Here is a 15,448-nt window from a genome sequence, read left to right as displayed (position 1 = left end):
GAATAGTATCTTTGCGTATCTGAATCATAGATTTGACGCACAATTGAATTCATCAGTGCAAGCACTTGATAAGTCGCACATTTTAAAGTTTCTGAAGAGCTGTGACTGTCATAACGGTTCACAGGTTGTCTTACTACTGCGACTCGCTAAGGGTTGACACCCGACATAAAACTCTTGGACTGCAGTTTCAGACACTTCCTGTACTTGGTAGACTAGCTTAAATATTGTAATACTTATTTAGGATCTGTTCCAATTTTCACTCAATCTTTCACTTAAAATCTAATGCATAAGAACATATTTACTTGGGCTAGTGCCAGAGCTAGAACTGCAAATGTGATTGGCAGAGGCTGTGTGAAGAGTACAACAATCCCCAAGCTAACGTCTTACCAAGTGTACATAACATGGCCCCTAACACAGCATCTAAAGAAACTGTCTCAGTCCACTGTCTTTTAATGAAACCTCTTTCTGAGATCATTTCCAATTTGCTCCTCTCAACCATGAGGATTAGGATAGTGTGGAGTGCATATAAAACATGGTACCATGTATTACAAAACTGGTCTTATTTATACCTTGAGCGTTTTATACATGTGAATTTGTTGAATTTGGTTTAGTTTGCCAAGAAGAAATTAGCCAAGAACTCCAAGCTGCTAGAAGACTGCATAGAAAACACCTTCCAAACACCACCACATTAACGTCAAAGTACTGTAACACAGGCTTGTATTATTAGCAGGAAGGAAGTAAGGGCAAATAACTATTTTTTTATAAAGAAACACAGAGTTCCACTGATTTAATGGTAATCTCAACAGGATAGACTGCATACCACTGGCCCATATGTCAAAATGATTTGCAGCCTTCAGTGTGGACGCTAGTACCATGTGCGCATGGTGCTTCAACGTGGACGCTGGTATCATGTGCACAAGGTGCGTCTGCTGCTCTGCTCATGCAGTGTAATCATTTTACTGCAATCTCAAGATGACTGGATGAAGGGTTTTTTTGTACATCAGTGTCCACAAACAATTCATGTACGCTTAAGTAACTTCTGTCTGAATTATGTTTTATTGTGCACTAGTGTTGTAAATCGAACCCTGACATTGACATCGATTATCTTGCAAATTCTAATGACGATTATCGATTATTATCGAGTTAAAATGCTTAAAAAAAGGAACAAGTCCTCTTTTTATAGAGCATGGTATAAAAAAACTCATTCAAACAAATCCCGATGTTTTAAAACACGTTTGATAAATACACTGGTATTTAAATATAGCACTTTCCAATTTTCATATTCCTGCCGTCACTAGCCTTTGTCTTGTTTTGTGTAACATCTGACAAATTTCCAGTGCAAACATAACGGTAAATTAAGAGAGAAAAAAAAAAAAAAAATCAACCCCACTGTCCAAAGTAGAAAAAAAAAGTTTGAAAACTACATTAACATTATGGCCTACTCACATGGAATTAATTTGATTTCTTTTTTTTTTTTTTAATTTGCTGTTGGTTATAATTGTTGTATTACGTAGCCCAGCTTCTGCAAGCGGAAGCAGCAGTCCCTTCCAGTGTGCCGCGGCTGCAGAGATGCATTTCACTTTTTGTTGTGATATTTTAATCAAAACTTTACACGACTTTGCATAGCCACTTAGATTTGCATTATCTTCAGTGAATACAACTATATTGTCATTTTTCCAAACAGTATATTAGAGGTAATATACCCTTTCCTGCAACAGAACTTTTGACAGCGACAACACTGGTTGATCATTTTATTTTATTTTGAATATGTATAAAATGTATAATATCTCTTTCATACATGGATGTGGATTTATTATTAATTGACTTACTGCCCACATCGCAAACAAGACATGTAGAATATCTCTTTCATACACGTATAGGCCTCATCAATCTACATACCACGTCGCACCCAAAACTGCATCACATACTGGAGTGCTCAGAGAAGCGTTTCACCCACGTGGATTCGCTTACACAGTACATTACTAAGGCCCTACCTATTTCACGGCCATGAAAAACGTGACACAGACCGTGAAATTCATTCTTCACCGTGTATTTGTGTACTTTTACCCTGCACTTAAATCCAATTAAGTTATGTGTATCTGTCTGTTCCTGATGTGATTATAAACTTGTTTCAATTTCAAAAAGAAAACTGGACAGGATTTACTGATTGACAATTAACAGCAGCCAATAACCACTCTGGGCTCTCCTCACTGATTGGTAGATATGTGCATCTGGGGAAGGTTTAGTATCCTAGGAGATCTCAACTGATAGTGTGTGTACCTAAATTCAACGGTACTGTTGAGCGTTGACTCAACAAAAACGGCACTATTGTCACAACACTTCCGGGTATTTAGGAACGCTTCGTTGCATTCCTAAACTAAACGGTAAATTATAAACAAAATCTTAAATACAATTACTTTGTAATATATATATATATATATATATATATATATATATATATATGTGTGTGTGTGTGTGTGTGTGTGTGTGTGTTGTAGATACGTTGTCATATTTGCAGTGTTTTATTTGTTATACAATAATACATAAATAAAATAAATAATGATTGTGTGTGTGTGTGTGTATTAACAATTACCGTTTTGACGGCGGTTTGCGGTATCAGTATCTACATTTAAATCCCATTCATAATTTTAGTGGGTGTCGCCATCTTTCTGTTGATCAACTCACCAGCTCTGAGAGTCGGTGAGTTTGTTGAGTCAGCGTTGAGCCAACGCTGCGTCACTAGCTCTCAACGGTGTGTTTAGGAATGATTTTGAGAGTTGTTGCTTCTCAGCGTTGAATTTAGGAATGCAGCCATACTGTTAAGTGAGTGAACATTTTGCGAATGTCCAAAATGAATTAAAGAAAACTACAATAATGAATGCAGCAAATCGTGTACAATAATTTTGCATTCTACTGGTGGCAAACTATTTTGTACAACCTGAAATGTTTCATTGGGTCACAAACGTCGAGCTACGATCCAGGGGCATTTAGACTGAGCCAGCAATCAAAAACGAAAAAGGTTGTGGATAATGCAATACTTCAAAACGAAAAGGTTAAAAAAAAAAAAAAAAAAAAAATTCTCAAACAGCGGCATGTGACAACGTAGTAATGTTAAATATTATTAGTTCCGCTCAAGACAGACGGCTATAGTTTGGACTGATTTAAAACAAAATAATATGTTCAAAACACATTAACAAAGCAGGTTACTCTTGATCTCGGCATCATCCGGTATTTGTTCACAGATACACATTCTTAGTAACTTTTAGAAGTAACAACACAGATTACATTCTTGACAGTAAATTAATATATACAAGACAGGTTTTTTAATTTCAAGGAATATTCGATAAATAATTCGATTATTATCGTTGTCGTTACAAGCCTATTGTGCACCAAGTGAGATTATTACTATGTGGAGGTACAGTCTACTCGCGGTGATTTGCAAATGATGTGAACTGGAGCAGAATCCTATCATTCAGAGTGATGTCAGTAGTGGAAAGAAGTGAGGTTACTTGGGGAAGTGCAGCTCCTTTGTCATGCCTTCCTCAGGACAGCAGTATTAATATAAAAAAAAAGAAAAAAAAACAACAACATCTCATAATACCCATGACAGAAGAACAGCATAGACTAATAGTTTCATGATATCATACACCATAGGACCAAAGCTTGGGGGTTTATTAAAATATCTGAGAGCGTCGGCATGTAATTATTAACTTTTCATAATTCATGGATTTTAAATGTATTTTAAGTAAACTGGAGAGAATAATTTATATAAAGTAGAATTATACATACATAATATCCCAGATTCTGATCTTTTGTTGCATCTTTTTACATGTATCATTTGAATCAGTATTTCCACAAGCCATGTGATGAGTGAAACAAGCCCTACAGGCAATCTGAAAAAAGGACATTGCTGATGGTTGTATTACACCTTTCACAGCAAGACTTATACATAATATATTAAGTATTAAAACAAGCTGTGTTGCCACTGAAGTGAAGCAATAGCAAATATGAAGCATATATCTCAAGCTCTTGGTCTATATTATAAGTGGAAACCAAAAAGTGTTGAAACACACGGGTCATAAGCAAATTACCTGAGATGCTTAACACTGCAAATATTACATTTGTATCTAAACTTATCAACAGCAGTGTGTCAATGTGACCAACTTGCAGACAAAACTGATCACATCTGCCTAATGATGCACACTCCATCTCCTTCTAGAACAACAGCAGAGCCCATCTGAAGCATACAAAAGCTGTTGCTATGGCTGCTTTGTTAAGTGTCAGAAATTGTAACAGCAATAACACATCATTAGAGGTTGTTTGCTGGGAAAGCTGCGTACAACATTACCAAGAAAACCAGCAAGGCATAATAAATCGAGCACAGCTGAAAAGACTTCTCTAACAGTATGAAACAGTAACAAAGGGCTGCTGTAAATAAAGTTTAATGACCAGGGCCTGATCTCTAGGGGCATCTTGTTTAGGGTAGGAAAATATTGTTGTCAAGCCTCTTCTGGGCTGTTAAAAAAAGTCTGCAACCCTGGGAGGGTTTGATTGCTTCTTTTCAACAGTCACACTCTCTGTGATAAAGTTACTGAGGCTGACTCTCTGCCAGACCGCAGCTCCTCCCATCATGCCCCGGCTGTCACTGTATTCACTCGTCTAGCACATTGTGTTCCATCAGGGCTCATGGCTCCCTTCCTTAAATAGTGTGGAAAATTAGCTTTAAAATCTTCAATTCCTGGACCAAGCAGTGATTCTGAGAGGAATTCAGAAGTGGGCCCTTCTGCCTCCAGCCTCTAACTCCAAACAGACTCCCACGTTTCACATATTCAAGGGAACACTGGAAGGATGGTGGTGTGTCATTGAACCAATACCTAACTGAACTCTGACAGCACTCCGGTCTCTGGCAGTTACATCATGAAGCTGAGGATAAAAAACTAGAATAATGTACGTTACAGACTGGTCGTGTGATATTATTTCACATTAAATTAATACAGCATTTATCTGCCAAGAGGTAATTATAATTATATCTCCCAGTATGTTTGTTATTTCATAATGTACATGTTTTATTATTGCTTTCATAGAGGTAGCTTCAAATAGTCAACTAGTTAATAAAAGTGACAATTGACCTTAGAAACTGGTAGTAGGCTAATCGCGCATCATGTGATTGTGAAGTAATTGTGTAAGTTGAGGTTGCAATCTTTTAACAAATAAATGACATATTAAAACAATAAATGGGTTATAACAATTCCAAGCAGTTTTTAAAATACAGTGCATAAACATCAAAGTATTACAGTACAGTATGTTCAAGTATTGACCACCAGACATTATCAATTTTTATTTTTTTTTTTAAAGTGGCTTCTATTCAACTATTTTAACTTTAAATTAGTAGTCAGTCTATATATAATACATTACTAGTAAACATTGACTAACCCTATCCTTTATCCTTAAGTTTCAAAGACAGATAGTGACAGTGTGGGCTCAGTCTGGTGCCACCATTGCTAGTAATTCAGGCTGTAAATTTTTTACAGGCTTCATGGATACTGTTAAATTTAGTATCACCCACCGATTCCCACTCATGCCAAGATTCTAAACGGCATGCTTTTAGTAACAAATGACAACCTTCTTAAAGCATGTTCCCTAAGCCAGGACCTAAAGACCTTGCCAACAAACGTCCAAGCATTTGTTATTTTTTTATATATACAGCAGTACATACATATATATATATATATATATATATATATATATATATATATATTCCGGCACTATAATACAATCCGCGATACAGTTTTTATTGTACCCTGTTTCCCCTGTGTGTGGGGGGGGGGGGGGGGGGGGGAGGTGCTGTACGTGAACCTCATAAAGTAAGCCATTGTAGATGGTCAAGTATGTGAGCTTGCCTCACGCACTGAATGCATGCCTGCCACAGGGCTCCCCTGGGTCCTAAACCCTGCTATGTTTAGCAAAATACAGGAGAAAATCTGTCCCAGGAGTTGTCCAGAAGAAGTGTCCAAAAAACAGGAGAGTCCCAGCAAATAAGGGAGAATTGACAGGTCTGAAATGCAGTCACTTTCAACCAGAACATACAGCTCCTGCCTATACAGTAGCAATGTAAAGTTACTGTACTGTATATACTGAACTGTAAGAAGTATACATAAAACCTTACTAGAATTATTACATTTTACATTAATACTTCATCTGGCTTAACTTTTCTCTGTTTACTACCAGTACATCTCTGAATTTAATAAACTTGAAAGTTTACAAAGAAGAGTTCAGAATTAAAAGGCATAATCATTGTGGGACGTCCTTCAGCTTTAATAGGAACCTCATGAGACAACGAAATAGAACAAACGTGTAATCATTACAGTTACTTAAAGCCTTGTTTTTAATCAACTGCAGATGTGAAGATCTGAGGGCATAGCACACTCATGTAATGCTGCTAAGCTAATTGGGTAAGGAATTATTTCTAAATTGTGTTCATAAAGTATTTCTTTATTATAGTGTGGGTGTAGTGAGGAACCAGACAGCAGCAGGGTCTACTGGGCCAGTGGTAGACAATTTGCGAGAGATTGTTGAAGCCTTTTTTTAGTTGGATGGTTTTGGGTATGAATAAATTCAATAAATACAGCTTCAAAGCTCACAAACCTGTGGGAAATGACCTAAAACAAAACAGTAGGTACAGATGCCCTTCTATATTTACCCCCCCCCCCCCCCCCAAAAAAAAAAAAAAGTGTAAACATTTCCATATCGTTTGCCACCTCACAGAGATAAATTGAAATATTTGTTGTCATCACGTTGCTAACCCAAAACCGACAATCTGTGATGCCAGAAATAGTGGGCTCATGTTGGCCCTCTGAAATCCTTAGCATGTGTCAGGTTCCAGATATCTGACATACCGCTGGAGCAGAATGAAAACAAGGCTTAGTCTGGCAGCTGGGCCTTAGAGTTATCGATGTAACCAAGTTTACTACACCAGTGCTTTGATTGGGGTAGAAACAGCCTTGTTTTGAGTTTTAAATGAAAGTTTCCTGTGTTCACCTGCCAAGATGCCTCATTTGTGTAACACTCACTCATGCCCTTCACTGGAAAAGGAATTTCAATTATTCAGATAACAAGAGACTCTACCCGGACTACTTACACTATATTATGGTAATGTAAAACCTGCCCACATTCAAATGCAATTCATTGTACATTAAATAACAATTGTGGGACAGTAATTCAGTTAAGACTCTTCAGAAGCAAAGTACAGCTTCAGAGAAACTGCAGTGTGACTTCAGTTGGGAAATAGGAGGGGTCAGGGTCCTTTAAGTCCCAACTTGACAAAGGTCTGAGATAAGTCAGCTACTAAGAACTGGATGAGCTTAGATGGGCCGACTGGCTTCTTCTCATTGGTAAATTTTCTTATGTTCTTATGAACCTCAGCCCAGCCACATCCTCTGAGATCCAGGGTTCGAGTAGCAGCTCAGCCACTTCCTCGCTGTGTGACCTTGGGTACTGATATTCTTGTGTCTCCTGTAGAAACAAGGTTGATCTCAAAACACTGTCAAGTTGGGCCTTAAGGAGATTCAGCATCAACAACATGACTAGGTAGCCCATTCCATACCCTCAACACTCTCTGTGTGAAGAAGGGTCTCCTACCCTCTGTTCTAAGTTAACATAATTTCCAACTCTGTCCTCTACTCTAGTTCTGCTTTCTGTATCAACTCATTTTTAAAAATGTTAAGGACTTCATGTTTCATTTGTATTTTTTTTTATTTAAAAATGGAATGAAGAAGTATTGTTTAGGCAATTTCTGCATGCATAATGTGTATCCATAAAAGTGTCTGTCAACGTGAATGGATCTTGCAGCTGAAAACCGTGCATGTGAATTCCAGTTTGACTGACGATTTCTGAGAATCCTGGAGTCCTGCCATTGTTACTTTATTGCTCACTAAGTTCTGAGAGCTACATAGGCAGCTACAGATGGGAATTGAGCACACTTTCACCCTTACACATTAAACAAGCGTTCATATGATCAACAGTCCATCATATGATCAACACTGCTGGTGACTACCCTTTATCAAGAGATTCAGTTAAACCAGTTAAAGCTGGAGATGCATCATGAACTGTGATTGATTGACAAACAAGGGCTACCATGGAAATACGCTGTTCAGTAAAAGAGGGACATTATGGGAATGTTCAAACTAAAATTATAATTTTATTGCTTTCTACATATAATGTATTGCTTTCTACGTATAAAATACAACACTGGGAAAAAATATGTTTTTGCAATCTCTTAAGTAGTCTAATTTTTCCTCTTTTTCTCTTGGGAGTGATGCCCAGGGTCACAAACTAAACTAATGGCAGTAAAAGTTCGGTTTTGTAGTCTAGTCAATGGCTAAGGAAGAACTAGAACTAATTTGTAAGTCAGGACTATAACATTTTGTTCTGGTAGTTAGTGAAAGCTGGACAACATTAGTTATATTTCAGCAGCAGAGGTTTTGATCAGTTGCAGCTTCGCAAATGAAAATGAAGGAAGACCTGGAACTAATCTGACAGGCTGTTAACATATAAGGAGCTGAAAGGTCCTACATTTTATGGAACTGCTTTGTGGCATTCTATGATTCACTGTGGAAGCCTGTTGATCTTCAAAGTGCCCATTCTTATATCCAAGGACACAGAAAGCAGCAGACAAACTGTAAGTATGGTTGTTTACCCCGAATCATACTAGAAACGTCTTTCCTGTTTGTTGGCTGGTTTGCAATAATATAAACACAAGTTAAAACACAATTGCCCAGGAATAACAGGGAATGTGAGAATCCATTCACCACAGCACTTTTTTTTTAATATTACATTCTAAGAAACTAAAGTACAGGCAACCACAGCAGTCATTTGACAAGACTTCCTCCACTCCTAAAACAGGGGCTGAAATAAAAAACCTCAGTAGCCAATATGATATGCAGGTGACTAACAGCTAACTAACCCAAGTATTTTAATCAAAGACTGTATGATGTGCGTCTTTCAAGCAACCATCTGAGATTTCAGAATCGAGTTATTCAGATGTAAAGCAAACACCATTCCCCAAATCCTTACTGATAAAGCTTTCAATTGTTGCTGTTCTTAATTTTTCAAACACTACAACGATTGAGGGGAATACGCCTGTAAACAGGATGACCATGTGACATTCCTGATGCGCCGAATATGCAGAACATTTATTTTAAGCTTCAAAAGAGACAGAGGCAGTTTCCATCAACAAAGAAACTGCATAATATGAAGGATTTACAACCTGGCCTGGGCAGCAACTGCTGAAAGCCAAATTTGGACGATTGAACTTCTGAGCTTGCAACACATCTGCCCCCTTAGCTCACCCATTCAGAAAATAATTACACCACTGCTTCTTTATTTTCCACTAACAAAAATGAAACCCCCGCTAGCTTTAATATCGTGCTGAAAGCAGCACACAGCCATTTGAAAGCCCATCTTCAAGTGAGACTGCTAAAAATGTACAGCCTGTCAAACTAACCATGAATAGATATCAGCTAGTGAGTAATTGCTAAGTAGTAGAAGCCAGTATATCTCAAGTACATGTCTGTTTGGAAAGCCCTTCTCAAAACACCTCCTAATTTAGGTAAGTTCAAGATGTAGGAGAATAGCAAGTTTCAAAAGGCAACATTACTTCTGTGTACTGTATTAGATACAACTTAATTACTAGGAACCTGTGTACAATACAACACTGATCACAAAAGACCATAAGTAAGACAGAAAGGTAAGGGGGTGACTGCTATACTCTGTACCGTCCAAATAAGATAAAGGTTGCACATGACTGTATAGCGTAGACGTGAACGAGAGGAAAATACAATTGTAATGCAGTTATTTTGATAAAGATGTAAGATTAAATGTTGCATTACAGACAAGCAGAGGCAATGTTACATAACCAACCAACCAACCAAAAGCTAAATGTGTACAGTGTACTTACCAACAGAACCATTGACAGTGTTTACCAACAGAACCATGGCAAACCATTTAAAATAAAATTGCAACTGAATATAGACAGGCACTCTTTATAAAAAAAAGTAGCAATCGCTCACATACACATTGAAGCATTTTTTCTTCTTTTTTCCCCTCCTAACCCAAGCAAATACGCAATTGGTAACCCCCAGGTCTGGCACAGTTTAGTTTATTTCACGATCCAATCCCAGCTACCAACCCTACTGCCGATGCCCAGATGCCTATTCCTGACATGCTCTGAAAGGGTCACCATGTTGCATGAGAGATCCCTATACTACAAAATAAGACACTTCAAGCAGCTGCCTGCAATAACACAATCATTTTTCAGAATCCATTTTTGGTAACAAAAAGCAGTACCTTATAAAACTAACACATTAGTGTTTCTTGGTTTTAGTAGGTAATGTACTGCTTTTTAACCCAGTGCTCTTTCTTGCCATGTATTCTCAAATCCCAAAGGAGAAAAATCAAAGCTTTACTTGTGTAGCAGCTCTAAATCTCAACATCCACAGCCAGTGACCTTTTCAGTCTTACCTTTTATCCACTTTCTCTGTCAAAGGAGCCATGTCCTTGTTCTGGCAAGTTAGTTTGTCTCTGCTCTCTGAATCTCACTTGGTTTATCACAGTTCTGGATTCTTCCACAGTGTGTAGTCAGTGTCTAGCTTAGTTCCCTTTAAAAAACTTCTCTGGAAGCACCCGTCGTCTCTGCCAGCTTTAAATACAGGACTTCTCCCTCCCATAATCCTGTCACTGGCTCATTAAGAGCCAGCCCCCTTCTCTCTGCCTCACATTCCATGGAATCTGACAAAATGCAGACACACTGTCGGTGGGGGGGGGAGGGGGGGTGAGCAGAGCCCCGGTTGGACTCTATTACCTAAAGGGGTAAACCGTGTAATAAAGCTGTTGTCTGCTGTGTGAAGAGGACCGCAGATATAACTGACAGGCTCGAGTAGAAATGGTGGGTAACTTATCTGGAGAACTGTATAAAGGTATGCATAGAGGAGCCAATGAAAGTCCATAGCTTGCTCTGCTGCAGTCACAAGCATTAGCATGCAATGCAATCACTTCCCACCGCGTCCAGATCCAGTTTCAATGGATAATTCCAGCACTGTCATGCAACTAGTGTCTGAGCTGGTCCCACAATAGGTCCCTTTTCAAAAGAGAGAGAGATCCCTGTACAAATCCAAATCCTCCTACAAAAACACAAAGGTTTTTTAAACCAAGATTTAAAGAGGCTTGTACAGTACGTCAGGATAACGAGTTCACAGCCAGCTCAGAGAACTTCTTGTGGTTTAAGCTGAACTCACAGAAGTTTGAAACTGGTCAACCCGCTGCCTGCCTTTCTTTGGCTCCACATTAAAGGACATTATCAACAGGGGCAGCAGTGTGGAGTAGTGGTTAGGGCTCTGGACTCTTGACCGTAGGGTCGTGGGTTCAATCCCCGGTTGGGGACACAGCTGCTGTACCCTTGAGCAAGGTACTTTACCTAGATTGCTCCAGTAAAAAAAAACAACTGGTTAAATGGGCAATTGTATGTAAAAAATAATGTGTTAAAAAATAATGTAATTGTATGTAAAAATAATGTGATATCTTGTAACAATTGTAAGTCGCCCTGGATAAGGGCGTCTGCTAAGAAATAAATAATAATAATAATAATAATAATAATAACTTCCTGATTGCTGGCTGGGGCCTCAGCACTGAAGGTAGCTGCAGCCACGCTCACGACTTGAGCAAGCATCACTTGATTCGGTGGGTCTTGGGCAAGTACTGAGCAAGTATTGAGCAACTCTAGCTAACCTGCCTTTTCTTTTTAAGCAACTAAAGCAAGTATAGCAGCTACGCTACACAGCCACTTAATAAAAAAGTACTTGACAATACCCAGACCGGCACTGCAGAATTCAACACCACTGACCACAGCTTCCTGCTGAAAAACTGAAGACGACAGACAGACACTTCCATACACCCCCAAAATCTAGTACCCCCAACAATGGAAATACCACATTTTATCAGAAATGGATAAGCGGTTTTCCAGATCCAAGCGTGACATACATACATTCAACAACCTATCCCTGTCCCTGCTGAGGACAATAACAACCCTGTCCTTCAGCATTACAGTTTGCTATGAATGATATTTGCAATGAATGATCTTGTTTATTTTGGTGCTTCTTGTCTGCAGTTCAAGCAACATTAAAGAAAGTGTCACCCTTCAGTGCTGGCATTGCAAGCACTTGTACTTCAGGGCTGCCAGGCAGTTGGAGATTATTAGTCTGTCACATATAATGGTGCTATAAAAACATGTGTGACTCTTGGTAGGCAAAATAATTATGAGCTCAGCATTCCTCTGGGCCCTTTCATTGCCACTTGGGGAAACACATTCCACTGTGTGTGTAAAACACAGCCACCTACACTAACGTGTATTAGCACCTTAAGTTAAAAGCTGTTGTTTTCTTCTCTTTTCCTCAGATCTATTTTAATTTTGTTCAAATAAATTATTATCTATTAGTATTCTAATATCATTCTAATTAACACAGCGAATGTGTTTGGACTAAATTGAGACGTAATTGATGATGCGCTATTAGTCCAAAACAAATATTGCTCGGTTTATTAGTCCATTAGTCCCAAAAAAGTCTCTTGCACATTATGTGCAAGAGACTTTTTTGGGCCCATAAAGATATTTGGGGATCACAAGTAAAGTTTATTACCTCAAGCAAAACATGATTACATTTCTAATAAAACAAATCAATGAAATAAAAGATTGCAATCACCTTTGCATTCAAACCAGATTGGAAATGGATGGCAGCATTCAATATATACGCATGCCATTAGCTAGAATGAATGTTAGATAAATGCAGTTGTAATATGAAGGGATTCAATCAACCTTGACCTACTGCAAAATAATCCAAAAGCTGAAACAATTTAGATTTTAAAATGAAAGCAAAGTGTAAGTTTTCTATTTGGGGATGACTAGTAGAAAACAACCTGCCTCACTCATTTACTTATTTCTACCTTTACTTCAGTAGAACTACCTAAACTGTGCTTTGTAGACATCGTATAATATGTCCCACCATGACCAGTACAGTGCAAAAAACATATGATCAAAAATAAAACAACAGGTTTTGTTATAGTGTCTTCCAGTTAAAAGTACAGTAAGGTAACTCATGTAACAAAATCCTTTACCGCCACCCTGATCGTTGTTTAGTTGAACTTTTTAAGGTGCAACTGTATGAGATGCACAGTCCTGGTTTTTGGAACTGCTCATTGAGCAGACCGGCTGTTTGGCCAAACAAGAGGAAAAGGAAGTTGGTACGGTTTTCCAAAGTCCGATTGTTCAGGTCCAGCCAGTCTGTTCAGTCTCACCAAATAACACTTTTAATAGGCTTTCTGAAGTTTTACAAGTTTTACTTTTGCTGTATTTGCTGTTGTCCACACGCAAACTGTTTTTTTCAATGTTTTCTTACTTTTGTTATTGATTTTTATTCACACATCACAGATAAATCAACTAAGGACTAACTTTTTTCAACTTTTCCTCAGGAACGTTTGCCAAGAGAAGGACAAACATTCTCTTCTAAGCATCCCAGTGTATCCTGTTCATGCTCCCTCTTGCACCAATGCTGGTGCTCAGATTGAAATGAGTGGTGTTTAGTGGGAACAAAAAACCAGCATTGTTGCAGATGGGAGTGTGGTTACACTGCAATCCTTAGAACACTTTTTTTTTCTCCTGGTGAATGCTCCTGAGTGAATGTACAGCCCAGTGCAATTAAAACTGTAAAAATAATTAGCAATAGACCATACAAGACACAGTAAAGGTAACGTAATGTGTTTCTTGTAAACTTTGCATTGTGTTCTATAACACTAAGTAAGTGGGATGGAACAATGAGTCAAAAAACAATTCTAACTATCAAGAGACTCTCTTTTTCCAGCAGAGAATCAATTAGAACTCCAATGGATGCAGACCAAAGTTCAACTGAGCCATCAACTGAGTTCAAGTTCAACTGAGCCATTCACCTTAAAGCAATGCTTTAAGGTGACCTCACTCAATTTCAGCACCCTTCCTTCTAGATCCAACACAAACAAACAAAAAAAAACAGCTTAGAGAACTTCTATGTTAAATTTTCTTTTTTGCAAATGATTAAGGCAATCCCCCAGTGACACCAATTATACTGTACGAAGCAAATGGTTTAACTGAAGTCTCTATTCCTTCATAGCTTTATACCAGGCCTGTAAAGAGTTACATGGGACTGTGCTGACAGCTCCATTCCCCACCTTCCATAGGTATGTGCCCACTTGTGAAAAAGTGCCCCAGCAGTCTGACTGGGGGGTAATAAAAGAGTGTGCTTTTAATGGCTTTCAAGCACTCGCTGTACACCACGGCATCACACACGCCCATCTGAGTTGTTTCTGACTTTAGCCCCTAGGATTTACAGCTGAAAGTGAACACTGGAATTTCCACACACATGGCTGCCACTATGCAAACACCCCATTTGCCTATGCGCATGGAAATGAAAATATTAAAAACAAGAACGATGTTTGTGTGGTAACAGTCTGTGTGGTAACAGCCTCCTTTCATATAAACATGATCCCGGGCCCAAGGCAAAGAGAAACAGAAACAGTTACACATGCAGCTGCATCAGCTGGAGACATTAAGGTTTTATTTTTGTTGATAAAGTGTACAGGGTGTGCAAAAAGCAATTTAGACTGCATGCTTGTTGATCTCAGTGGATTACTATCTTGACAAATGGATATAAATTTTCCCTAAGAAATAAACCTCAAACCCTGAAGTTTTTCCAGAGGGATGATAAACACAAGGTAGTTTACAGGTTTTAAACTCAGTTGATGGATGCTTTGAGACCCAAAATACCTGATGATACATGATGACCCAGCTGGACTGGATCAGATAAAATAGCTGCTGTTATTTATTATATAGACTGCTAGCAAACCAAGTTGCAGTTGACACATCACAAAACCACCATCCCAAATGGCATGTTTACAAGCAAACTATAAGACAGTGAATGGGATGGGCAAGAAGTAAGGATAAAATTCCCCTTTAGTACCAATTTCTCTCCAGATCATTGTGTAATTGAAGGCGTTCTAACTATTACTATCAAATACGTCAAGCTAAGTGGTTCATTTTTATTGTAGGATACCATTCACGGAACTTGACTGTCTTAATAGATTATGGCGATGTACTGAAGCCAGTATCTCAAAGCATCTGGTAAACACAATGTTCATATTAGCTCAGAGGCTGCAGTTCATTTTGTCCATGGTGTTTACGACCCTGTACTGTACATGGGTAGTCTACTAGGAGCCCATATTGGGTATGTCAGAATCACGCATTTATAATATAACACTACCTTTGGTATAAATGTGGTTTTCTTCCTCCCACACTCCCCCTGCTAGGTTTCAGGCCCTTACCATGACTGAAGGCCTTTCTGTATACTGCATAAACTTCCTCTAAAACAGCTGA

General features: G+C 38.5%; 1 protein-coding gene across 15 annotated transcripts in view; it reads right to left on the bottom strand.

Moving 5' to 3' along the window:
- The window catches only part of LOC117416038 (sorbin and SH3 domain-containing protein 1), an 83,164-nt gene extending 72,397 nt beyond the window's left edge, over nt 1–10,767 (bottom strand). For 3 of the 15 annotated variants that reach the window (XM_059026558.1, XM_059026559.1, XM_059026557.1), the window contains exon 1: nt 10,519–10,767. In XM_059026558.1, coding sequence (XP_058882541.1) covers nt 10,519–10,550 — 32 coding nt within the window. In that variant the 5' untranslated portion in view covers nt 10,551–10,767. The remainder of the gene's footprint in view (nt 1–10,518) is intronic. The other 12 variants (XM_059026561.1, XM_059026563.1, XM_059026560.1 and 9 more) reach the window with 9 other exon arrangements.
- Nucleotides 10,768–15,448: the final 4,681 nt, after the last annotated feature.

This window comes from Acipenser ruthenus, chromosome 7 (assembly GCF_902713425.1).
Source record: "Acipenser ruthenus chromosome 7, fAciRut3.2 maternal haplotype, whole genome shotgun sequence".
Taxonomy (NCBI): Eukaryota; Metazoa; Chordata; class Actinopteri; order Acipenseriformes; family Acipenseridae; genus Acipenser; species Acipenser ruthenus.
This window is presented reverse-complemented; position numbering and strand designations above follow the sequence as displayed.